Source organism: Drosophila arizonae, chromosome X (genome assembly GCF_054131065.1).
Source record: "Drosophila arizonae isolate 15081-1271.41 chromosome X, UAZ_ARI_1.0, whole genome shotgun sequence".
In the NCBI taxonomy this organism is placed as follows: Eukaryota; Metazoa; Arthropoda; class Insecta; order Diptera; family Drosophilidae; genus Drosophila; species Drosophila arizonae.
The window spans coordinates 9,230,921-9,258,535 of NC_142927.1; the positions used below are offsets into that span (position 1 = coordinate 9,230,921).

At 36.9% G+C, this 27,615-nt stretch overlaps 2 protein-coding genes and 1 long non-coding RNA gene across 4 annotated transcripts; 2 read left to right on the forward strand and 1 right to left on the reverse strand.

The window, feature by feature from the left end:
- Positions 1–55: 55 nt before the first annotated feature.
- Positions 56–17,852, forward strand: LOC149267863 (uncharacterized). Of its 2 annotated transcripts, none has more exons than XR_016270970.1 (3): positions 56–653; positions 14,837–17,045; positions 17,115–17,852. It is a non-coding gene; the product is annotated as an uncharacterized LOC149267863 (long non-coding RNA). The 2 variants fall into 2 exon arrangements; XR_016270969.1 differs by lacking the exon at positions 56–653 and adding an exon at positions 11,924–12,887.
- bou (glycosylphosphatidylinositol anchored membrane protein boudin) lies at positions 5,533–6,492 on the forward strand. The gene has a single exon (XM_018016823.2). The coding sequence runs from the start codon at positions 5,767–5,769 to the stop codon at positions 6,217–6,219; it is 453 nt and encodes a 150-aa protein (XP_017872312.2). The 5' UTR covers positions 5,533–5,766; the 3' UTR covers positions 6,220–6,492.
- Positions 17,853–18,808: 956 nt separating the features above from the next.
- Inx7 (innexin 7) lies at positions 18,809–21,679 on the reverse strand. Its single transcript, XM_018016821.2, has 3 exons — positions 21,237–21,679; positions 19,780–20,492; positions 18,809–19,318 (listed from the first exon to the last, which is right to left on the reverse strand). Exons 1-3 carry the CDS (start codon positions 21,468–21,470, stop codon positions 18,940–18,942), a joined length of 1,326 nt encoding a protein of 441 aa, XP_017872310.1. The 5' UTR covers positions 21,471–21,679; the 3' UTR covers positions 18,809–18,939.
- Positions 21,680–27,615: the final 5,936 nt, after the last annotated feature.

A 27,615-nucleotide genomic window follows, 5' to 3' on the forward strand; every position in this document is an offset into this window, starting at 1 on the left:
TGTACGGCAACGCAACTCAACTCAGCTTCAAGCCACTCCCGGTACCGTGCACGCGGTCTCTTGTGTGCGCTCTCTTTGCGCGCACACTCTCGCACTCACGTACGCTATGCGTGCGCGTCTTGGCGGCTTGGGTGTGTGTGTGTATTGTGGCTGATGTTCAATTTGTTCTCTTTGAGTTAAGCGTTCGTTCTCTCACTCTCTCATGCGCTCATGTTGAAGACGACTGCTATTTTGGATTTTCTTGTAAGCTTTGATTAAACTGTGCGCGCACTCAATGGCATAAATTGGAGCATGCACACAGCCACAGACAAACACACACACACTCTGACACACTGTCGCATGTACACGCACTTTTGAGCACCATTTAAGCGCAGCTGTAACGCTCTCTTGAGCCTAACTTTGTTTGAGCTGCACTCATTTACCTCAGCTTTGTAGTCGCTGGTTACAAACTTCTACTTACTTCTGCTTGATTGCTTGACTTCTTTATACACATACAAATTTACATATTTATATGTTCATATGTATGTGTGTATGCACAGATATATATATAGTTTGTTTTTTGTTAATGTTTCGAATTTCACGTTGTGGTCTTGTTGTTGCGTTTGCCTTTTTTCTCGCTTTCCTGTCTTCAATTTAAAATCACATTTCGAAAGGTAAGGTTTTCTCTTCTGCTTCTTTTTACCATTTTTTTTTTCATTTTACCTTTTTTGGTTTGTTATAAAAATGCGGTAAGAAGAAAAACTGGTAATTTAAATAGTGTTGAATTTAATTTTTTTTCGGTAGTTCTTGTTTTTTGCTTTTATTAAAAGAGTAGAAGACAGAGGAGGAAAGAGGGAAGAGGCTTTAGAGGTAAGCAAATCGACTTTGATATGCTCTATAAATAATATAATTTTTAACTGTTAATTTGCTATCGTCAATTTGCTGCGATAAAAAAAATAAAAATGATAAATATTCAAGGAACATGAAAAATATCTAGCAGTAAATAGAATAAAAATAAGAAAAAAAAAAAAAAAGAATAATAATAATAATAATAATACAATAATAAACAAGCAATTCTAAATAGAATTTAAAGTTAATAATGGTAATCCATTATATATTCCGAATGCTAATTACATTGTAAGCTAGAAGTATAAAAGTCTCTAGAATGTTTGACACTTTATTCTATGAAAAAGATATTCGTATATAGCTCTAAGGCTTTTTTGTTACACTACATCTAGTATTTGTTATACCGTTTAGCAACACTGCAATTGGAGCTAACTGTGCAGTGTTTGGATGCGTGATCTACTATATCATTCATACTAAATGCGACCCGCTCTGGCAATAACGCCATCGATATCGTTGGCTCAGCTTTCATCAGTCATCAGTTCGGTTCATCAGTCATTCAATCAATATGGCTGCTCTCCGATTACAGTTAGGTTGGAGTAGTTTGCATTTAACCACATTTATGGCTACGAGCTGCGCGTGTGCAACACGCAATTTATAGGGCTTTCTGTCTGAGTCGTCGGCGTGATACCAGTTCAAGACATGCCTGGCCCAAACGTCTGCACGCCCCGCCCCACCTACCAAAAAAACCCTTGGCCGTTTTGCCCCACATGTGGTCGTATCATGCAGTGAGCGCGTGTAATACGTATTCGAGTACCCTGTAAATGTTTTTATAATCTGGAGGGTGTTAGTGGAAATGATTCTGATTATAATAATAATAATAGTAATGGTAATGACAATGCTAATACTAATGATAATGACAATGGCAATGGCAATGACAATGACAATGACAATGACAATGACAATGACAATGACAATGACAATGACAATGACAATGACAATGACAATGACAATGACAATGACAATGACAATGACAATGACAATGACAATGACAATGACAATGACAATGACAGTGACAGTGAAAATGACAATGGCAATGACAATGACAATGACAATGACAATGACAATGACAATGACAATGACAATGACAATGACAATGACAATGACAATGACAATGACAATGACAATGACAATGACAATGACAATGACAATGGCAATGACAATGACAATGGCAATGACAATGGCAATGACAAGGACAGCTATCGATAATAAGGACAAAGACAACAATACGATAATTGCATTGTTAACAATATGATCATAACAATAATAATGCCTATAAAAATTACAATGCTAATGATAATGCTGATAGCTAAAGTTTTATAGGCTATTTTCTAGTCGAGGACGCCCTTAATACACTTTGTTTTTGTTTTATTAATTCCAGTGCTGTCTTGTCTCCTTCTTCTTCTTCTGCTTCTGCTTTTTTAACATGATCGTCTTGCTGGTCTTGGCCTTTTTAATGGTCCCACCATAAACTGCGCCACTTTCGTAAAGTTGAAATAATTCAAGTGCGTTGTCATTATACCCCCAGGTCCGAACGTAAGCCCGACTTGTCTTGTGTGATCACTGTACATACAGATGTACATACTTACGTGTCCATGTGAATGTATGTGTGTATGCGTTTATGTACGAGCATACATATATCTTGCTGTGCCTTTCACTCAGCTTTGTTGTGCACGTATGCCCGTTAACCGATAAACATTTCGATAACTGTCTTTTTGCTTTGTGGGTGCACGGAGCAATGTACGTGACATTGATTAATGTGTGTGTATGAGCGTGTGTGTCTCAATTTGTGAGTCTTCTCTTTGCATTCCATTTCGACTTGAGCCGATGCAGAACTCTATTTATGTTTGTTTTCCTGATTGAGCCTGGCGGCGTATTGCCTTCTCCTCTCCCTCCCTCCCTCTCTCTTTCGCTGTTGCTCTGCCTCTATCTCTTTGTTTGCCTTATGCTCGTCTCTTGCATATTCCACTCAAATGCCCGGCTCCTTTTCACTCAATTCCCCTGCTTAGACACTTCCTTTTTATGCTTCCGCATGCAGCTTCCCTGTTGTTGCCTTTGCTGCGCACCCGCCCCTCTCCAGCCATGCTCTCTTGAGCGCATTCGCATACTCTATCGCTCTCTCCTCGTTGTGCATGCGACGTGGCAGCCTGGGCGCCGGTTCTCGTTCTTTTTTTTCAATTATGCACTCGCCCAAAAGTCACTAAGTGTGTAGATCAAAGTGCACAATTTATATACGAGGCCGTCAGCATGTAGCATATGCCATACATGTGCATGCATATACATACATATATGTATGTATGTATGTATACGAGTGTGCATGTGTATGTGTAAGTGCAACATCTGCAGACACTGTACCTCGCCTTGCTGCATCAGCCTTGCATTTCATGTTGAGCAACTTCTCCTGTAGATCGTTCCATTTGTCACGTACGCAGAAATTGCGGCCCATAATGTTGACTATCGTAAAACTCGATATATTTATGTATATGGGATAGATGGTATATAAGTATGATGGACATGTGTGAAACCCCATCTTCTATCCTCTATTTCCTATTTTTCATCTCTTATCTCCTATCTCCCCTCTTCTATCCCACCTTCTATCTCCCATCTCTTGTCTCCTATCTTCCATCTCCTATCGCCTATTTCCCATCTCCCATCTCCTATCTCCTATCTCCTATCTCCTATTTCCCATCTCCCATCTCCCATCTCCCATCTCCCATCTCCTATCTCCTATCTCCCATCTCCTATCTCCTATCTCCTATCTCCTATCTCCTATTCATCTCCCATCTGACTTCAACTTTCTGCCTTTTTTTACATTCATCTATGTATATCTCTTGGACTATTTAAAAAACGAAGTGAAATAGTTTTCAAGTGCTTAAACATATCTTCATAGTTTATAAAAGAAAAACTCAAGTATTCGAAGGCTGATGAGCTGAAAACAAACACTAATAGATGACGACTATCCCTAATGCATATTGGATTCGAAATTCGAGTTATGGGAACTCCTAAACTCAAGTGGGTTTTTGCTATTAATAGTCAAAGAATAAAGATTTTGCTCCTTTTATGGATCGACTGAATAATCCGACTCAGCTCATAGGCAAAAAGTTGTTCAGGTTTGGCTTGGAATATATGATGAAATAATGATAAAAGTTGTGTATATAGGTATATGTTTCTGTTGATCCGGTTCAAGCTGCGTTTGGGTTTTCAAAAGGCTGTCAAGCTGCTGCCATATAAATGGAGCTATCCTTAATGGAAAGTCATTAAAGATATCTTGCTTGAGCTGCAGATTGAGCAATTCTTGCACACACACACGTATGCACACACATACACGCTGCATGCCACACACTGACTGCCGCATGCCGCACGTAGCGACGTATGTCCCATGCTACATAGGCCGGGCCAGTCGCTGAAGTCAAGCATAAACCATAAAGAGAAAACCTGAAGTTGGGTCGTGTGGGTTTTTTTTAAGGCTTGGCCCTGTTTTCAAGGCTGGTGGGGAGGGGAGGGGAGGGGTGGGCTACGGGTTGGCGTGTGGTTGGGGGCTGGGGCAGGGAGCAGGTGGCAGGGTGCTGGCACCTAGCCGGAGCCCACCTTCCACCTTCTGCATTTTACAAACTCTGTCTGCCGATCAGATCGTTGACAATGCTTTTTCTTTTTGTGGGCAGCACGACTCGTTGTCAAGCGAGTTGGGAGTACCCAAATGCGAAATACCCTACATTTTCTTGGTTTACAACGAGATCGTTCGTAAACGGGCATTTTAAGTCCTAAGTCAGTCATTTGTAGCGATATTTATCGATACCATAGAAATGATCACTAATGGAAATCAATGCCATTGCTTGTTTAAGCAAAAAAGTTAGGCTGTCGATTATTATCGATAGTTATCTATTCCGGCTAATCGAAATGATAGATGATTGAAGTAGAAGTAGGAAAAGAAATCGATAGAGAAATTCAGAGCTTGGTAATAATAATGAATGATCAGTGTCATCGAAACTGCCTTCACCTGTCTGTTATATAAATAAACTTTAGGATATTGAACTCAATTTTTGCATAAGTACAGGGTATACAAAGCTGTTTTTAGCCTTGTTTGCTTTGTCGTGTGTGAGTGTGTGTCTCTGGCTGTGTGTATGTGTGTGTGTGTGTGTTGAGCTTTTGTCTCAGTCAAGTTGAATGCCCTCGTTGATTCTTGCTTCGGCTGCCAGCGAAACTCGCTGACGTCGCCAAAGCAGGCCCAAAGAACCCAACGATGACGTTTCCAATAGCAACTCCAATGAGATTCCAATCAGAACGCCAACAGGGGAGCCAAACTAGTGGGTCTGTGAGTGTGTGTATGTGCGGCATACCTGTTGCCTTGCATTGGCATTCGCTGGTGTGTTGCCAAGCAACAAGTTTCGATAAACGATAAACGGATGAGCGCAGATGGCACGCTAGAGGGCGCCAGCAAAAGGATGCGGCCGCACACAGCTGATAAAACAGCTAGGGCTAGAATAACAGTCGAGTCTAACAGCAGGTGAGCGAGAGAGAGCGCTAGCAAGCGCTCAACTCATACACGCGCAATCGGCTAACTGCCTAAGCGCGTGTGTGTGTGTGAGTCTCTGTATGTGCGTGTGTGTGTGTGCTGCTCGCTAGCAACAACTGAAACGAACAGAAACGAAGTTAAAACAACGCTTCAGTACAAGCTTGGCATTTGCTGACGACGCCGACTTTAGTTTCTCATCGCCGTCTCTTCGTTTGTATCTTCTATCTGTGTGCGTGTGTGCGTGTGTCTCGCTGCCTGTGTGTGTGTGTGTGTATGTGCGCGGGCGCTTAGTGCGTCATCACTCTAGCAGCTACATTGTGCAATCGAACAGAAAAAAAACAACAGCAACAACAACAGCAACACCAACAATAATGAAGAAAATGCCAATGCTGCCAGCGCTGATGTTGACGGCGCTGCTCTGGTGCTGCTGCCGCCTGCAGTGCACATTGGCAATTGAGTGTTACGTATGCGATGCGAGCGACACGAAGAATCCGTTCCAGTGTGGCGAATGGTTTGATCGCTTCGATCAGCCCGACATCCAGCCACAGAACTGTTCGAGCGTCCATGGCGCCACGTTCTGTGTGAAGCATGTGGGCCGCTTCGAGGGCGGCATTGGGGCGAAACGTTTCTGCAGCTCCAAGGATTTGGGCAACTATTGTGACTATGTGCGCAATAAGGGCGATCGCATGGATTATCGCAGCTGCATCTACACCTGCGATACGGATGGCTGCAATCACTCCAATCAATTGGCCAGCAGCAGCAGCGTGTGGGGTGTGGCGCTAGCGCTAGCGCTGCTCACGCGGACAGTCTGGCAACGCTGCTGAGAGCGGACAAGAGAGCGGCAGAGCGAGAGCGAGAGAGCGTAGCTTAAACAGAGCTTTGTAAACAAAGCGGACAAACAAACAGCAAACAGCATGTTGTTGGCTTTGATTACTTATGCGTTTTATATTTGTTTTTTCTTCTCGTCTTCTTCTTCTTCAATTTTTTTATACAAACAAAAATGTAATTTTTTTTTTTTTTTTTATACGTAAGTTAAGTTAAGTTGAACATGAGTAAAGATTCCCACACATAAATAAAGAAAAAAGGCGGCTTTTTAATTGTCATTGGGCATGGCACATGCCTCAGCAGAGAGAAGGAGAGAGAGGGAGAGCGAGAGAGAAGTTTAGACAGACGATGGGGGGCGTGTGTGGAGGTCTTACGGCTTACAATTTGATAGCTTTGCGGCAATATTGGCTAATCGACAGATTGATCTATGCGATTGCCGCTGCAACTGTAACTGCTGTGACATACATTTCAACGACGCAGGATACCCTGTAATTGGCAAATATTCAAATTAGGGTATATTGTTGTTAAATTAAGCTTTGCTTGCGTTTCTATTAACTGAACAACTACTATCGAATATATTTTTCTACTATATACGCTGTAAGTACCCTCGAAACATGAAATTGACTCACTGCTGCACGACTAGATATACCCTGTCATAAAAAATATTTTAAAATTTGTTAACTCGACTTGGGATTGTTAATAAAATATTGAAAGTCTCAACTGCAATAAAGATAGTGGCTGAGGTACGACTTGTTATACCCTGTAATAGGGAAATATGAAGATCAAAAGGATGTTGCTGTATCAAAAGTAAATATCCGGAAAAAACAAATAGTTGCTGGAGAACGACTTGTTATACCCTGCAATAAAAATATGTTAATAATAAGCCTTAGTTATAGGTATGAAATTAGTTTAAAGTCTTCAAGGAATATTCGATATATCTCAGGTTAAATCTAAAAAAAACCCTCTGTAATTCGGATTATGTTTTCGGACTTTAAGGGGTATCTCACGGTCGATTTGCTACCTAGAACTTGTGTACTAGTTTGAAAGTTGTCGTCGTTGCCAGCCAATTTGCCTTGAGGTTGTCTGACGACGCGCGACCCTCAATCAAGCGGATTGCAACCTGTGCGGTTGGAAAAACGAATCGAATCGAATCGAATCGAAAGATTAAAGATGAAAATATAATTGATATTGACATTTCATTAAGCGAGAATCATTTAATGCGGCTCAATTTGAGGTTACTTCTTGATTGAGAAGCCAAGTCTCATATATGTACTTATTATATATGTATGTAGATTTGATGCTAGGTATTTGCCACCCACGATTTGTCAATTCCGATTCCAATTCCAATTCCAATTCCAAGTTCCATTCTCAATTCCAATTCCAGTTCCATTTACAGTTGCGTAATTGCCTAAATTGAAAGCGCCTTGAGGGCCTATCATTGTCATTGAGGCGCTAATTTGTCTCAGCGCCTGGGCGGACAAGCCCAACCACCCAAAATAATAATACCAGCTACGACATAGATCACATAACACATATAATATGTATGCTCTATATATAGCACTCATGCTCTCAGTCTCTAATCGAGGCCTCGCTCATTGCTGTTGCTTCTTATCAGTCCCGTCTCTGCGACTAATCTACGTGTGTCCACAGCAATTGGGCCTGGCTCTGCAGACTTTTTTAATTTCAATTGACTTCTCTGACATTGGCTCATCAGACGAAACTAAATATATATACATACGTACATAGATTTATGTATTTATACATATGTATAGTAAACTCTTAAAGTATATCTGTGAAAGTGAGCTTGGAACTCTTGATAACAAAATTTCTGCTCTTATATTTTGACATCGCTTACTGTTTTATTTTCATTTATTTTTATTTTTTATAATTATATATATGGAAAAAACAGGAATCTATTGACAAGAATTTTAGCACTATATAGAGAAAATATTCAACGTAAACGGAGAACGTGAATTATTGAACTCCCATAAAAAAAAAAATAATAATGAAAATATAAACAAGTAAGAAGGCTCCAGTCGAGACTGCTCGACTAGGAGATACCCTGAACCCTCTAAGCTGATATTCTAATTATTCTGCACCTCTTTTATGCACACATACATACACATGCATCCACACGCACGCATAAGCCTGCGCTCTGCTAACTGCGCAGTAAGCAGCGACTGCGCTTGGGCTGCGCTGCAGTGTGGGCAATATTATGAGAATTTATTTGTCGAATAATTTCTTTTGTAGACATATGATCTTAATGAAACTTTCAAAGTGTAATCATATGGTGAATATGTGTGTACATTCCAAAGCACAAGTCTCTAGTACTTGAAATGCGTTTTTTACAAATTGGGGGAGAAGGGGGCATGGTATCCCAAATCTGTAAATTACAAAATCTTTGTATCGATTAACTTTATATACAACACAAATTTGAAGATTCCAGGTCTAAAAAAGTTCAAATTAGGCTAAAAAAACAAAATCAATTTTTCGATTATTCTCGATAAAAAAGTTATCGGACGATTTATCGAAAAAATAAAGCAAACTCGTACTGCGTATGGTACTCACGAGTATGCATGCCAAATTTCAGCTCTCTAGCTCTTGTAACTTCTGAGATCGACGCACTCATACGGACGGACAGACGGACAGGGCTATATCGACTCAGCTCGTCGCGCTGATCAAGAATATATATACTTTGTGGGGTCTGCCACGCCTCCTTCTGCCCGTTACATACTTTTTCACAAAACCATTATACCCTGATTTCCCATTTTCAATGGGTTCAGGGTATAAAAATTACAGCTTACTTTGATTTCCCATTACCTGATTTAATTTTTTGTTTTGAAATATGTTAACTATCTATAATCTTTAATTTATTATCAAATATTGAAGTATTGTTGGATCTAAATATATACCTCAATTCTGAAATATATATACAGTAGAGTTCCAAAAATTCAAAATGGCAAGGGGATAATTTTTTTTTTCGATTTACACACAAATTTTAACTATCGAGAATCATTGAAAACAAATTTCTTTGAAGGGGATAGAATTTTTGTATTGCGATTTTCGATTTAGCGTTGTATGAATTATCGAGACTCGACTGTATATACATAAATATATAAGTTTTTCTATTCTGTAATTATGTATATAAAAATTTCCAAAGGGGTTTGTATCGATAATCTGGCAGCGCACAGATTCCGGCTCTGTTTTATTATTGTATTCGACTTTACAAGCAACTAATACGGCTCATTGATATTTGTTAATATCGCATAACCGTTCTAAATATCGTATGTTGCATATTAACTGAACAGTTGGTTTTCATAGTGCGGATCGTTAACAGCAAAGTCAAGTAGCTGCATCGTTGAGTGCCACTCAATGGCATCCAATTTCCTCAGCAACAACAGCAACAACAACAACATCAAGCTGGGATTTCGATTTTGAATTCGAGCTCGATTCGTGACAAATGGAAACAGAAATGTTTCGTCTTCATAATCTCGAATTGACGTCAGTTACAAATGTGTTTTGGCATCTGATTTCCTGCTCGAAAGGTTATAGGCTGATAATCGGCCGCGTAACGAGGCCACATCATTATTATGTAATATAATCTGTGCTATACCCTGTAATTGCGAGCACAATTACAGAGTTCGCTGGGAGCGGGGCAAAAGAAGATAAGCAGAAAAGAAATTGTTAGGAAATTCTTTGAAAATAGGCTGCCAACGCAGGGGATAAATAGTGGATTCTAAGGTATAATAGTGGATATATACTCTGTAGCTTTTTTTTTTTTAGATATCAAAGCGCTAGTAGGAAGCTATCATATATGAATATCCTGCAATTTCAAAGTATTATGTAAAAAATGAGGGTATATTAATTCTTTAAATGTTTACACAGGCAATCAAAAGAACAGTCTTACATACCCTGTAATTTGGGGATAAACGGAAAGCTAATGAACTCTTCTGAAAAAGAATACACAAATAACAGCTGCACACGTTGTATGCCCTATAATTTGTATTGTATAATGTTTATATTACGCAAGGCAGATGAGTCGCAGTCTATTGCATTAAAATCATTTCTACATAATGATAACAAATCGAGCCTTTATTTGTACAATGTAAACATTTACGGAAAACTCTGTAAATTCATAAGAGATGCAATCGTTAACAAGTTGAGAGGCTCTACTATCAAATCAGAAATCAGAAAAGTCTGTTAGTTGAATACCCTGTAAATTTAAGCTATGACAGTGGAGAGGTATTTCTGCTGAAGCGTTAACGTATCAAAGAATTGTAATAACTAATTGGAATACCCTGTAATGACAGATAAACGAAGGGAAATTCTTTCCGATTGTGCGACTTTTGCAAATTACAGGGTATTTGATGCTGCATCAATCAAGCGGCTGTCTATGCCGGCGCTATTTCGAAAGGCGAGAGGTCAATAGCATTGCCTGATACGCCCAGACGCCCAGTGATGAGACGCGACGAGACGGAGACAGGAGTCGCATGTTCGAGAAGTTCGGCGCGCTGTAAAGATGAGGAAGGGAAAGAGTGAGACGCTAACTGCATCGGGTATGCTGGAGGGAAGCAACAGCAGCAGCAGCTGTTCAAGGTCACTGCCAAGCGGCGGCAATGCAATGCGAAGCACTCTGCAAAGCGCACCAGCCGATAAAAATAGAAGCGCAGACAAAGGCAAAGCCATAAAAACGGAAATAGATCCAGACCGAGACAGAGGACAAAAAAAAAAGCTATGGAAAAATCTGTAGAGTCGCGACGCATTGAAATTTCCGGGCAGTAAAAACCACATTAGAACGTGCCACATGTTACACACACACACACACACACACACACACACACACAGACACATAGAGACATAATAAAGAGTGTAAACAACCCTAAAATTCCTACATCGCATTACCCCTAACCCCTAGCTCGTTAGACTATTTATGCTCTACCAACGGGTAATTCGATTTTTCTATGTAAAATAACAGTGATATGGGTTCTATGAAGCATATATACATATGTCTATATATAGATACGAATCAGGCTATAACGACGCTGCCTTAAGCGTCCTTGATGTTATAACCAAGGGAGGAAAGTTATGTGAAGTGAAGTCGTTATAAGCGGATTCTACTGTATATATAGATTAACGATATCTCGTTCAGGTTTTCTTTACTCAAAGCCTTAACAGTGCGATTCATATATAATGAAAGTCTTTGATCTATTGTAGTCATATGTATTTTTCTACAATGTTACAGCCAATTCTATATCAAGCTAAACCATATCGTATTTTGCGGTTCAGACTTTGATTCCTTTTGTGGTTCGTTTACTTTGCGGTTCAACACGCGCGTTCCTATTTCATTTGCACTTACATACATACAGGCATATATATATAAACTTTTATTTATTTTATATATATATATATATATATATATATATATATATATATATATATATATATATATATATATATATATATATATATATATATATATATATATATTTATTTATTTTATGGCCTAGCTTTACATTCGTTACAAAGAAAAATTGATTCCTTAGAAACATTAATGGTTTTTTGTTTTCTGTCGATAAGATTTCTTGTTAACATTTTTTAAAAATATTTGTGAGTAGTTGAACAATAAATAAATGAATAACCTCTAATATTAACTTTCATTAAATATTGAAAGTAGTTTTTTTTTACATTTTATTTATATGCATATATTTTTTCTGCTATTATATTTTAAATTAAAAATCCATGTTGTTTTGCACATATTATTATTTAATGCCTAATGAAAATACATTCGATACGGCACATTATAAGTTAAGCTGATATATCATATATATATCACTAAGATCCCCTAGGAATAAGAACTCGCATGAATTTCTCACTGTAATTAAAATCCATTTTATTTTGTATTTTTAAATTTTTAAAATATCAATATTTTCATCTATATAAATATATTTAAGTTTGATTTCTCATCTAGAATCTCCAAGAAATGTGTTAGGGTATTCCATTTGCGTTTTTCGATGGTTTCTTCCTTGTTCTGTTTGCTGTTGCCCAAATACGTTAAAATATCCAAATGCATTTCTCGCTTCCTGGAAATCGGGTGGGTTACACACATATATATATATACAAACATATATATATATATATGTATATTGGATGACGCGCTTCGCCCTTCTTCCGTATTGCGGGTGCGAATTGCGTCGTTTGCTTTGTGCGCTGTTTCGGGCTGCTGCGACGTCATTTCGAGGGTTGCTACCCCCATAACGCTTGATCCTGCAGATAAAGAGACATATAAAAAGAGAGAGAGAGAGAGAGACAGAGAGAGAGAGACAGAGAGAGAGAGACAGAGAGAGAGAGACAGAGAGAGAGAGAGAAAACGAGCTGGAGAGCACAGGTAAAGAGCGCTTTCCTTTGTCCTTTGCGTACTGTACTGAGATTTTGAGTGAAAATTTTCACTCGCTCTCTCCCTCTATCGTTCGCTTCTCTCTTTGTTTTTTGTGAGTCGAACTGACCTACGCCGTATGCAATTCGTGGTTGCTATTTCGTCATTGCTCCAGGAGTCGCATTTTGATACCCGGAACAAAGACACAAAGGCGACGCGGAAATATCCCATGCTACCCCAAAACATGGAAACCGGAACAAAGAAATTTGATTTGACGCGTTTCGGTTGGGAAAAGTAAGGAAAATTAAATTGAAAATATCAAACTTAAAACAAGATAAAGATATAGATATAGATATAGATATAGATATAGATATAGATATAGATATAGATATAGATATAGATATAGATATAGATATAGATATAGATATAGATATAGATAGATATAGATATAGATATAGATATAGATATAGATATAGATATAGATATAGATATAGATATAGATATAGATATAGATATAGATATAGATATAGATATAGATATAGATATAGATATAGATATAGATATAGATATAGATATAGATATAGATATAGATATAGATATAGATATAGATATAGATATAGATATAGATATAGATATAGATATAGATATAGATATAGATATAGATATAGATATAGATATAGATATAGATATAGATATAGATATAGATATAGATATAGATATAGATATAGATATAGATATATAGACATAGGCATAGGCATTCCACCCACCCACATGCCCTTGGCACGGGCGCTTCCTCAATTTGTATCACGTGGCTAAATTGGGGCCGAGCTTTGGGTTGGAATAGCTAATAAATTGCAATAAATGTTGCATGAGATGCAAATTAGATGCATGTGGAGCGAGCTAAGGAGCTGTTTCGGTGACAAAAGTGAAGAAATATGCAACATTTGCTAATCCACACAAATTAAATGCAATTGAAATAAATTTCACATGGGCCCAGAAACTGGCAGACTTCTTTCCCCAAGCAGGATGAGGAGGTGGAGGAGGGGGCAGGGAGGGGTTATGCAACAAGTGTGCCAATTGCATAAATTTATTGGCAACGAATTCCGAGACGAGCCACAGGTCGCAGCAGCAGCTCCATAGCAGGTCCGAGCATAGACCGATGCCCAGTCTCATTGCCATGCCCAACCCCATTCCCATGCCTATGCACCAGCCCCAACCCCAACCCCCAATCGCATCTCGTTTCGCTTGGCTGCAACGGTTCAAAGTGTTAATTGTCGCATAAATTTCGATAATTGAGGTAAATTGTCGCCGGTGCCCGGAACATTCCCAAGGATTGTCTTGAGTTACGCACTCAACATGAAGAATATGATAAATAAATATGCATTTTTAGAAACAATTATATATTTTTAGTGCATGTTTAGTTTACAGGAAAAACTGTAAGCTAGACTTAGTAGCTTTAGCTCTTATAAACCTTGAGCTATGCTTGAACAAGCTATAGAAAATTTTTGAAATTCCATTTGGTATAAGTTCTCGAAGACGGCAAATCATATTCCATGTGTCTTACATAAATTAAAATAAAGATATACATATATATACATACATAGATTTAATTGGAGTTTAATGTCTAGTTTCTGATATCTACAAAAAGAAGATATAATTAAAGCATTTTGCTAATTAGATTAGTTCCCAAAAAAACTCTAAGCTTTTACCTTAAACAGACATCAGCATTTTACTTGCATATAGTCTCATTTGGTTGTATAAGACAACATTGATGATCAGTTCGTCTGTATACATACATATATGTCCTATATGGACTATATCTTTTGAGACTTAAAAATGGTTTAGGGTCCTATTATAACTAGAGACTTATATCACGACTATACAAGCTAACATATACGACTATAGACAATTATATATATATATAGTTGTAAAGAAATATATATTACAACTGGACTCATATAGATTTATTTATTTCCATTCAGATCGTGGTAAATTACTGTAAGCTATTTATCTCCTATGTATTCGATTAACAGCTTTTCGGGATGTTCCAATCCAAATTCAAATAAATTAGGCTATTTTTAGAGCGTGAATGAGTTTTGCGTAATTCTATTTCTTTAAATATTTCTCATAAATATTTAAAAAATTTAGCTCGAGAGCCCTTAAAAAATCTAGTGCTCTGCTTTATATAAGTGTAAGTTTGCCAAAAAGAAAAAAAAAATTGATTTTGATTTCTCTCATTTCAGATGTGAAAACATTCAACTCAAACATGATGTGCTGTCCCTATGCTATCTACAAACTAAATTTATACTAACCTGATGGGTCAAGATAAATGATTTCTGGATGGAATTCAAAGTGTTTGTATGGGAAGACAAATAATATCGTTTCGCTGCCATAAAAGGACTTCACACTTCTTATCATTTTTTATTATAGTCTTGCATTTATTTGATTTTATTGTTATTTTTATTTTTGGTCTGGTTATCTTGGTCGGCTATCTCAATATGGATATGGCCAAAAAGACGACTCAATAGGGGCCAGAGAGTAGAGAAACCTGTCATACCAGTAAGCTGGTTCTTTGGCGACGAACACGAAAATGTTAACGGTCATTCACCAGGGCGAAGAGCGAGACAGAGAGACGGAGAGATGGAGAGAGAAGCGAAGTGAAGTGAAGTGAAGCGAAGCGAGAAGCCAAACAATACGAAAAGAAAACAATGCCCAGGTCTACACAATTATTTATTATACGATCTGCTGCTGCTGTTGCTTCTTCTTCTTGTGCTTCTCTTTCTTTTTCATTTCGTGTCTTTTGACTGGAATTTTTGTTCGATTCCGCTTTGTCAGAACTTCGAAAAAAAAAAAGAAATACCCAACGAAGTTTTGGGGAATCAGAAAGCGAATCACTTGATATGCAAAGCAGAACAAAGGAATAAAGAACAAGACGTGTCTAAACCGTATTATGTGACATATTTAGTCGATTTCAATGCCCCCGATCCAACAACAACAATCGAATCGGAAAGTAACCTTTGAACATGTTCTCTTTTTTTTATTTTATTTATTAATTTTTATATATTTATATTTTTTCATTGATTTCAACACTGAAAGTCTGATATTATCTAAATGTGCTGATATTAAGATTGAAATACTCTTTTTTTTTAACGATGAGATTGAGTGAGTAATTCTGAAGAGATTTACATAGAATAAATATGTTCCATATGAAATGGATAAATTAAAAACTAAATTTGAGAGAGAATTTATTGTTAATTATATATACGATGTCGATGTGTTTCCTGTAGATATATGATATGGTAGAGATATTTCACAAAATGGAGAAATATCTGAGATGTGATGCAGTTAAAGACTTTACATGAGATGGTAGAGGTAGTTGACTGCAAAGGTTTAGTTTAGCACAGTGCAGCTAGGTCAAAGAAGCTTGAAGCTACATAGTTTTCTGTATTACTAAAAAAAAAATTTTTTTTTTAAACAAAAATTAAAAATTTTTTTTTTTTTTTCGATTTGATTTTACACTAATTTTTATAATTTTCTCGAAAATAAGAGACATATGAGTAAGGATACTGTTAACGTTTTTCTGTGACATATTCTCTCTTTTTTTTTGTTTTGTTTTAAAAATTAAATGTGGTGATAAATTATTTCTTATTTTTTTTATATATTTAAAAAATAAAAAACTATATTTTTGGTATTTATTATTTTATAATACAATATGAATAAATTTTATTTTCTTTTGCCTTTTTTTTTATATATATAAATAATTATAAATATTTATGTATTTATGTATTTTATAGTCTAGAACTCTTTTTCAGGATTAATTTATAAAATAAAAAAATTCTTTTCTTCAAGAGTATTATTTGATATATATTTTTTTTTATTATTTGCAAGATAAGTTTTTTTTCCCAATACGACTAATAATTTTACCAAATTTCTTCTCAAAATTCACTTTATAGAGTATAAGAAAAAAATGCAATTCGATTTCATCTCCGATCCGTTTAGGTTATTCGCATGCTAGGCATTATTCAGACAGCTCTTCCATCCAGTTTTATTTGACTATTGGCTCAACTACTTAAGGCGACAGCAAACACATGTTGGCTGACAGCAGCGCAGAAGGGGACGCGCTGCAGGTCGCCAGTAGGAGGGGTTGCCACAGACTCAACTCAATTCAACTCGTTGGCATTGACCGCAAAAAAACAGCAAATACTAAAAAAAAAAACCAAAATGACAAAATAATATATATAAATACAAATAAATAAAAGGCAAAAAAAAAAAGAATTAGAATTAGAAACGAAGTAAAATATCAACTAATTGGCAACAGCTCAGGTTGAGCAGGTGTCATAACTAACCGACATGTCCACCAATAAGGCAATCGAATATTATTTGCCACGTCTTTGCCACAGCTACAAATTGACATCGTCGACCAAATAAGCACAGCATTCGAGTATGGAGCTTGTAAGTCAGGATTGCTGTTCAGATGGCCAAAATGAACATTTTTGTAAACGTTTTCATGTTGTTTTTCAGCTTGGGAAAATGTGAAGCGGATAAGCTAGTAGGGCTTGATGGTGGTTAATGATATAAAAGCGCTCATGAGTGCAAAACTCTATCTATCGTGGTTACATCTGGCATGGTAGTCTCTTTTAAATGGAAAAATATTTGAAATAAGATTCAGCTTAAAGATTTACTAAAAGCAAGGAAGAACATTGAAGTGGGTTACTACCGACTGCACAATACTCATTCAATTGCAATTAAAATTAAATAGACTGGAAATTTGGAATATATTACTGAAATAAACGCAAATCCATGAAAGAGAATAAATCGGTGGCTATTTAATATTTTGGTTATAGGCTTTGGATTAGGCGGGTGGTCCAATTCGGTGGCGTTTCTCCAGTAGAGTCGGCACAGGCCGACGCGGGTAGCCTCCTATTACAGTCTCTTACTACTGTGTCCTGCTACAGTCTCTTAATGTCTCCTCTTAGAGTCTCATACTGCAGTCTCATGCTTTGTAGTTTTTTGCTGAAGTTTTCTGGCCCCGACCGAGGCATTCCTCTAATTCCTCGGTTCTAAATCTTTACAAAATTTCTATAAAGAGATCCTGGGGAGACCTAGAAATTTCTCGAGCCTCATCTTTACAATATACCATTATTAATTGGGAAGCTTTTAAAAAACAAATATTTACATTTATTCAGCAATTTCCTCCCGAATATGGAGTAGGATTTCCTTGGACAATACTCTTTTATAAAATGTGCTTGTCGTACTTCAATTGGAATTTATATATGCATAGCTCAAAGGTGTTTAGTTTCAAGTAATCTTGAATGGTTTGAACGTAAGCTATGTAACACATATGCAGCTGTGTTCATAAAAATAGTTTGATAACGAAATTTTGTGATAAACATAATATTTTGAAAAACATATTGAAAGTAGTATTATGATAAAAATTTTTTACATATGTTCTTTTGTCACAGGCTGAGAATCATTTGCAAGGCTTGAGATTGAAAATAAAAATAAAGTGAAGAAAATTTTTTTTTACAATTTTGCCTAGAGATTTCAATTGAATTTAGTAGTCAGCAGTATATCTCAGATATCTCAGGATCTTGTAAAGTGAAAGCTTCAAAAAATTCATCCCAGCTTCAACGTAAGTAATTGATATGGGAAAATAATTAGATTTTTTTTTCGCCTCCATATACAAGTCAATGTATGCACAAATGAACTGTAAGCGAAGCTTTCGAATTTGCTTTGTTTCTGTGAACGTGACCATTTAAATGTTGAGCTGCCATGGAATACCCTGTTCCAATTTGTGGACATGAGATATGGTCGAACGCTAGATCTTTGAGCTGTGAATGAAAAACCACAGCTGTTGGCCACATTCGGCCACGCCCGCGGCGTTGCGTGTCAATCCGAAAGTGGGTCACGCCAGACCGCAGTCAAGAGTGGCTCGACGACCAGTGTCAAATCCAAAGTCAAGATAAAGTCAGAGACAACGGCTCGACGGCTGACAGTCAAATGGAAGGTGGGCGCTGTTTAACTGTTTCAGCAACTGCCACGCCCCCGCAGCTCAGCAGCCAGTTGGATGGGGTGGCCAGGGCCTGGACAGGTTTTAAAAGCTTTTACCCATTTCTAAATCTGTTCACATTTTTTGGGAATTTGCATATTGAAATTTCAGTCCGGAACCAGTTCCAAAACCAAGGCCAGTAAGACGCAGAACAAGAACCCTAAAGTATCGTATCAAAATTTATATATATACAAATATTAAAAAAAAAACAACAACTCATCCATAACAAAATAAATTGTAATGACAATTATAATTAATTACTTAAGATATAATGAAGGTACAACGCACGGGCAGCTATCAAACTGGCAGTGTGGCGCCATCTATTGGCGTTTGCAATGGCGCTGTACCGGCTCCAACTGCCGCCCGATGATGCAGCAGGGGCGCATCCACCGTGTCCAGTCTCTCCAATGGAGGATATTTGCCGGAACTGCCACCGGCTGCCTCGCGCTCGCGGGCCTTATAATCGTTGATATCGTTGTCGTGTATGGGACTGTTGGGAAACTCGCTGGCCAAATGGTAGACGACCTTCTCGAACAGAAACTCCGATAGGTTGGTGCGCAGGAAGAACAGAAACATCCAGTTCGAGAAGTTACACTTCTCGATAACAGCTTTCAGATCAGATCCATCCAGTTTGCCTGGCTTGGCCCAATACAGCGATAGTCGGGTGAAGGTGACACTGGAAAAGGTAAGGAATTTTTTTAATCTATTTTGAACTAGTTCATGATGAAGTTTTTATGGTTGGCAAATGAAAATTGCGGTCTACGACTTAAAGTCTGATTTGGTAAGAATGCTGGAATGAATGCTAGACCCTTTGAGCCTAAGGCTCTTACACTCTTAAGCCATTTGACTCCTAGATTTTTCGATTTATACCACGTTCTACCCTTAGACCATGTACCCTTCTGATTCTTAGACTCAGTAATAATATATAATAATATATATTTTGGTGGTGGCACTCATTGAACCTCATATAAACACTCGGAAAAGTTTGTGTATGATATATGTAAGTATTTTTCAAAAATAATATTTTTAGGAGCTTCGAAAGCTGATTTTTCCTAGAGTCTGTCGAGCAAAAACTGGCAGAAGGACTAAAATATCCAGGAATCAGCAGAATGTAAAAAAATAACTTTTTCAACTTACTTCTTGTAGAAGAAGAGCGTCAGGAGTCGCCAGATAAGACCCAGCACGGTGATTGTGAATAGAAAGGCATACCAGAACCAGAGTATAGTATAGATCTTCTCGTTCATGATGTTGAGGGCCATCACGCAGAGCGTGTCGTGCTCCTGGAGTGAGCCAGCCGCGCCATATTTGAAGAAAGTGCACTTGGTGACCTTGGGAAAGACAATATCGAGCGCGTCCATTTTATCGACCCAACGCTCGCGTAGCACCTTAATGCCTAACGTGAGGAACTGACGACCCAAGAATCGATGGGTCAAATAGATCTGACAGCACAGATTCAACAAGTTTAGCATTTCAGCAGTGACGAGATGTGCGCCCCACGATTGATTCAAGCGCATCCGATCGATCATCGTGCGTCGTATGTTGATCACACGATCCTCTACCTCGGCCATCGAGGGTATATTCAGCTTGCCGATGCGCAGGCTGTCGTTATTCAGATATTTGGTCAAACCGACCATACGCAGTCCATAGACCAAGGCCTTGATGCGCCCACCCTCCCAGTACTTCCAGATCGCGTGCGGGGCGTAAAAGCAAAGAGCCTGCCCAAATAGCACAAACGGGACCCATTGATAGTAGGCGTGGCGCTTGATCTTGTCTTCGTTGCGATTGTAGGGTCCAATGCCGGGCTGAAAAACGGAGCCAGAATCCAGAGCTGTATTGTTTAAGTGACGCACCTGTCAAAAGGAAAGGATTATTGATTAGGCTCGATTCGGTGTGGTATCAATATAAGATATGGCAAAGGAAAGCAGGAAGCAGATAATCTATATGATAGTTAATCAATTTCAATTGAGCTAAAGTTCCGAGTAAACAATGATGCATATATGCCATGGGTAAACTGAAGAGATAAACTTTCTATAAAGAATTCCATTTTTTTAATGAGTTCATGTCTCTAGGTAGAGTAAGAAAAAGATTTTTAAAGATAGCTGAGATAGCGCTCTTAACTTTAAATTCAGTGCAAAGCATTAGATTTTATGCAGAACTTTTGCGAATGATGGATTGATTGATTGATTGACAATTGATCATAGTGGGCTTAGGTAACAGAATATCAAATGATTGATCAAATTCTGTGATAGGCAGAAATATTTAGCTCAAGGTAGTAGCAAAGGTAAACATTTTTATTGCAAAGTTCTTTGCAAAATATGGCTAAGACTTTAAACTCGAGGCAGAAATTCAGCAAATGATTGATTGATTGGCTGTAGTTGAATAGATATCAAATATTATTTTGTGCGACTTAAATGAGGCATTATAAACGATTGATTGATTGATTACGGCATATCTACAGATTTCTTGACTAGGATGACTTTTGACTTTTCAGCAACTCTAAAGCTATACAAATCTGGGACATATTAAGGAATTTCAATCAGGAAAACTATCTGAACGTACGTATTTAGCATGGTATAACACTCCCTCTCACTTACCACCGTGAACGTGGGCGTAAAGAAGCAAAATGTATTTATAACGGGCGCAACCACATTATCGGATATACACTGTATATGCTCGCCAATATATTGGCGAGATGTTATCAGCAGGGTTGCCACCAGCAGCAACACAAAGGTCCAGCGATAATGGAGCTTAAACACAATGTTATCGATAACCACGCGCGTTATATCGAACTTGAGATATTGCTTGACCGAACTAAACGTGCCCAACATGATGTCGACTTTTCTACGTACCCAAAAGCCAACACTGCTTAGCACTCAATGTAAACACTTCTTTTTTCTAGGCTAACAGTTTTCTATTAATTTTTCAAGTTATATATTTATTTATATTTCGTTTTTTTTTTTTTTTTTTTTTTTTTTTTCTACTCGGGATTTGCGTGCGAGCAGCTCCTCATATCGTTGCTGTTGGTTGCGCACTGGAAGGGTACTTACTTTTATTATTAAGTCTGTCCGATCGAGCGATCCAAAGAAAACGAGTGGGTGGTTTGGTTATCAATGGATAGCCCCGCCTCCTTCATAATAGAGCTAAGTGGACTGGCTGTCGGAGTGTTTTTGTTGTTGCTGAGCGATTACCAGGGTAGCAAAAGCCCTCTGGCGATAAGATAACCCTAAAGTAACTCAACGTAAAAAAACACTCTAATTGAATTTTTTATTTTACCAACTATTTTTCAAGTTACTCTTCTTCGAATACCCTGTAACTTAATCGTAAGTAAATCACATTGAAAAAATGTTTTCTAAACACAAATAAAATCGATTTTATTGTCGTATCCATGCCCATGGAACTCAGCAATTACTGAAGCTAAAGGTAAATTAGTTTCGATATAAGCTTTCGAGTAGGTTAGATAGCGATTTTGTGAGAAAAGTTCCATTTACACTCTGATTGAATTCAGGAAAAATCTAAAAAAATTTTCAATTATAAAGACAACACGATATTAATGTTCTCAAATAAGTTTTCTTTTCTTTGTTTGTTATATAATATTTGTAACCATACTCCCATATATGTATATATTGTACATATGTTCCCATGTAGCTCAAGATCTATAGCAGCTACAGCTCCAAGTTTTTGAGAACGTACAAATCTAGTGGGTATCTGCTGCACGTTGCTTTTGAGCACCTTAGCTTACCACTCGGCCTCATTCTTCAGAATGCCAGAGAGAACTGGAGATTGCGCAAGTTCTCCTTTTTTTTTTTGAGGCCAAAGCTCTTCGCATAAATATATAAACTCGTTGATATATTGTATCATATAAAATATACTGTATATATATAAATACATATGCAGATAAAAAAGGCTAAATGATAGCACCAAATATTGATTTAGCTTTTTGCAGGCTTCATATTTGATTCAGGGTAAATAAAAGATCAGATTCTCCTGGCCTCATTTGCCAGTTATTCGCCAGGCGTGGACAAACGCTATATGGATTGATCTAGATCAGTGATTTACTGTTTGGTCTTGGTTTGATTAGAATTGGTAAGTTTTGAATTAGGCAAGTTTGGTCATTTCTATTTCGAATTATCGGGTATTTCGCACAGTTGTTTCGTCGTCTTATCTTTGATCCTTGATTTAGATTTAGGCCCGGTGACTCGCAGCGGTTATTCAGCTGTTCAATTGCGTCAGAGGTGATTCATTTATATTTCCATTGTATTCGCATGCATGGTAACTGTGTTGTTGGTGCCAAGCACTAATATCTAGGTATGTGGCGGTCCCAACTAACACCAAAACAATGCTATCAGAGATTTAAATCGACCAAAAATTCTGCGAGTATGAGACATTTGCGTATATTAGGCCGAAGTCTTATCGGGCGCCAATTATGCGGCATTTATAACGAGACGATTCCAGCCGAACATCGGTTCAATCGCGACAAGTCAATATTTGCTAGCACTCTTAGAAGCCACACACAACAAACGGGAACATGTCGTGCGTAGCCGGTGTCATACACTGATACGTGCATGATATGTGCTCAGAGTTGGAGAGTAAGATTTGTCCACAGTGAGATTTAATGGGAAAGAATATTTCCTTCTAGCATAATGCTACAGGCGTATATCATCATATTAATAGACACACAATCCTATATACTCTTCATGGCCATATTCATTCTTATCTTCATTCTTCACTGATAATATCTGATGATACTTTTATATAGAATGTCAACTCTTGAATCTCTGTTTATAAAGTTATCTCTATTTGCATCTGCTTATCATGCTCCATTACTTCATTGCCTAAAAAAAAGATTGAAAACTCACGGGAAGGATTATATATATATATACAGAGCGCGAAAGAGCTTGCCTAGGAGTTTCCAACCCTATATATGTACGTATGTATCTCAATGTCTATGATTTATCTATGACAACTTTGTTATCTGTAGATGTATATGTATTTATGATATTACGTATCTTTGTCTTCTATTGTATTTTTTCTATTATAAAAATTTAGATAATATTTTATCTGTATCTAGCATTCTTTTTAAATGTGTCTGTAGCTTCTTTACTATAACTAGATATTATATTAAGCATATGCATCTTTTGATAGATATTTGTATCTTTCGCCTGTAAAATTCTTTTCCCATTAGTCATAAATGACATATTCTTGTATCTTCTATCAGTAAATAACTTTATCTGCAGTATCTTACAATTTTGGAGATGTTACTTAGCAACTTGTACATTTTTAGTGGGTTGACTAAGGGAACAAGGGTCTTTGTCGATTTCAAAGACTACTGGCGATAGCTCATTGATTGAACGAATGCAACAAATTGCTCAATCGGCTTTCATAAGCTTCATATATAACTAAGTAGCCCTCTCTTTCCACTTGTCTCTCTCCCCCCCCCCCCCCCCTCTCTCTCTCTCTCTCTCGTTTTTCTATGCTCCATCTCTGTCTTTGTTGTAATTGGGTTGCATTACAGGCGAAATTTGAATACGCTTCGACCACAAAAGCTAACGAAATGCGAACCATTCATGCCAATCCGAAAACGTAATGACGAAAATGTCTGCCTGTGTGTGTGTGTGTGTATGAGTAAATAAGTCGCAGGTTATTTAAAGATACAATTACAATACAATTAATTTAACGAACGTAGAGAACGCGTTCATTAAATTTGCAACTGCTGCAACAAGTTCTGTTGAAAAAGTGAAAGTGATTTCGATATTCCATCAAATATTTGCGCAATCGGCCGCAAAATCGCTAACGCAAACAAGTAGAAGCATATCGATCAGCTATTGCCGACTGTCCAATACTCTTGCAATACAAAATTCAGAATTTCAGTAGAAGAACTGTTGCTCTTTTTTTAGCTAGTCTCATGGCAGACTTTCACATGTAATGGAGGCATTTTTCATTATAAGCCACGATATTATTGGAGGTTTGTTTACAGATAAACCTAAGGTATACATCAAGCTATTACGGCTCAATTGTTGAATGAGTCCTAAGGTCCATATTGCCAAATTTCCATTAGCAATGGCTTAGACATTGCATAAAACCAATATACCCACATTTAATTGATGATTAGGTATGCATAAGACCGTAATATGCATAACGGCATAACTGTGGGCTATGTGGAATAAGCATTTCTGCACTTCATTGCAGCATTCGGATTTTCTCTAGACTAAAATTATTATATTTTAGATTAAAATTTATGAAGAGTCGAATAACAGTATGTTTAAAACGTAAGAACGAAAGACCAAAATATGACCTCATAAACGGTATTACGGAACAAGGGAACAACATGTCATTCGTTTTCTATTTACCACCGTTATATTCTACCTTAAGCATATGATTCAATTCTATCATTCATAATACACAAAATTCATAATAAACCAAAATGGAAACTGACTCAAGTTTGATGAGCTTGTTCAAGCGAATAATTTTTTCTACGTAAAGTCTGAACACCTCATTCCAAAAATCAGATCTGATAAGTTATTTCTTTAGTGCTTTTTTGTTGGCATGACAAAGCATTTTATACTCATGCAAGAAGCCATACTATTCTATACTATACTAACACACTCTCTATAAGCCCTACTGATTTTGCTATACTACCTATTAATATACTATACTCTACTATACTATATATATACTATACTCTATACTTCATATTCTTTTTACACTCTACCATTCCCTTTTATTCCATATAACTACTATACCATCTTAAATCCCTTTACCTAAATAGCATTTATAAAGTATTGCTAAAGCTTATTCCTTTTTTCACTTATTCACATTCAAAATATTTTTAGTCACTCATTCAGAAGGGAGTAAAAAGAGTATATTGCTTCCAGACACTATTCGCTTTGTAATCCATGAAAAAAACCTTTTCTGTTAAAATTATGTTCTATACTTTTTATTTTACAAAGCAAACTCTATTATTTAGGGCGTTCTTGAAACAATAAGCTCAAAGTCTCGTTACAATGTCGCCTCAGATGCAAAGCTATAAATTATATAGCTACGTACATGGAAGGTGTAGCAAATCGTGAAAATTCCATTCGTAAGTTAAGGGTCGAAGCTCATAATTTTACAAGTGATTTATTATATGATAGATGATGAATGATGAACAAGACCCCCGTAAAATATACAGCCAATAAACGGTTTTAGTAATATAATAATAATCATATATTAATAAATCAATTATCGATTTGAATTGAAATACATGAGAATATTTATTGGATGCTAGAGTTTATATCAAATCAAAATTAGGCACTGACTACTGAATTAATATGTTTGAAAAGTACTACTGCATATTTTTTTTTATCTAAGCTTTTTTTAATTTTCTAAATAACTGTTATGAAATTGTTTTAATAATATTTTTAAATGTACCCAAAAAAATATTCGAATCATTTTTTTTTTCGATATTTCTAATTTACCTAAGAATGTTCTTATTTATTTTTTAAATGTTTAAGTTACATCATTAAAAAAATAAATAAATAAATAGATCACGCGAAAATGTTTCTATAGCTATCATTACTATTATATATTTTATTTATTTAAAAAGACTTTCAGTAATATTTATTTTGGCATAATTAATACTTTATTCAAAAATAAAAAAATGCCTCAGACATAAAATATATTAATAATCACAATGATCATACTTTTTATAATTTAACATTAAATTCTTCAAGAGTTTTTTGTATGAATACCTATTTGGCTGTGGTTTTCCTTTTATCAACAAATATTATCAATTATCATATAAGACTCAGGAATCATGCACTTATAGGGGATTTTTGTATCACGCATTTTTTCTTCATATATGTATATAATTTTTGTTCACTGCCTTAAAGATAATAAAACGAATCATATGCTATTCATATTCGTTATTCATTCATGCTATTTGCATACGTTACCGTTATGATGTCATCAATAATCAATCTAACTCTAATAGAGCCCATATTTGATAGAGTCGAGGTAGTTGGATAAGTGGGAAGCGTTATGCTTGATAAGGTCGTGCTGCCGGTCTTTGATCTGAGGCGCCATGCAATTGGAAAAAGCAAATCAAAAAGTGCCGCAAGCTTTGCTCAATTGATTAGCTCCAATAACGTTTTATATAAATGCGATATGTGCATACCTCCCTCCATATCTCTTTTGGGCCAACTACTATCTGGCATCTCGGCCATCTGGGACGGTTGACTCAGTTGAAGCAGCCATGCAAATTGGATTCCAAACAAATCCAAAAACAAAAATAAAACTAGTCAGCTATGACGCTAACGAACAGTTCGACGAATTCGCAATGAGTAAGCGATCAAAATTCGTGGAGCATTGTTCCCGGCTCAAGAAGAATTGATTCCTGTTAACATGTGCCCAAAAACGCTATCTCAGCGAGGCGACATGTAAATACAAATGAGAATGATTGACGGGGCATTTGTGTGACTGACAGATACCCTGTTAATGCCGACGGTTGTTGATGGCAGCTTTTCTCTTTGACAGCCATAGCATGTGCAAATATTTTGAACTATCTAAGAAGCTACCTTTAGTTCTAGCAGTGCCTCGGTTCTGGCATTCTATTTCTATTGCTATAAGAAGAAGCATATTATATGTATAAGCCTTTAGTAAAAATCTATCTATGGCGCAAATTGCTAATATGTATATAATAATTCCTGAGTACTGTGAGTCTAATTTCCAATTCGCTCAACTCAAGATCAAGCTGATCTCAGGTTCTCAGCTATAAATCAAACTGTTGCCAGATTCAACGAAGTTGGAGTTCTAAAAAATATAGGTTTAATTTTGCATGGTATTAGTCAGAATTGAATAAGCGTTGTTTAGCATAAAGTAAACTGTTATAGTAGTCGAGATATCACGACCTTGATTCCGGTACTCCACATGATTGTAATTAAATAATATTATCGATCCATTTATAGAGCTTGCTTAGAATTATATGCAACATGAATG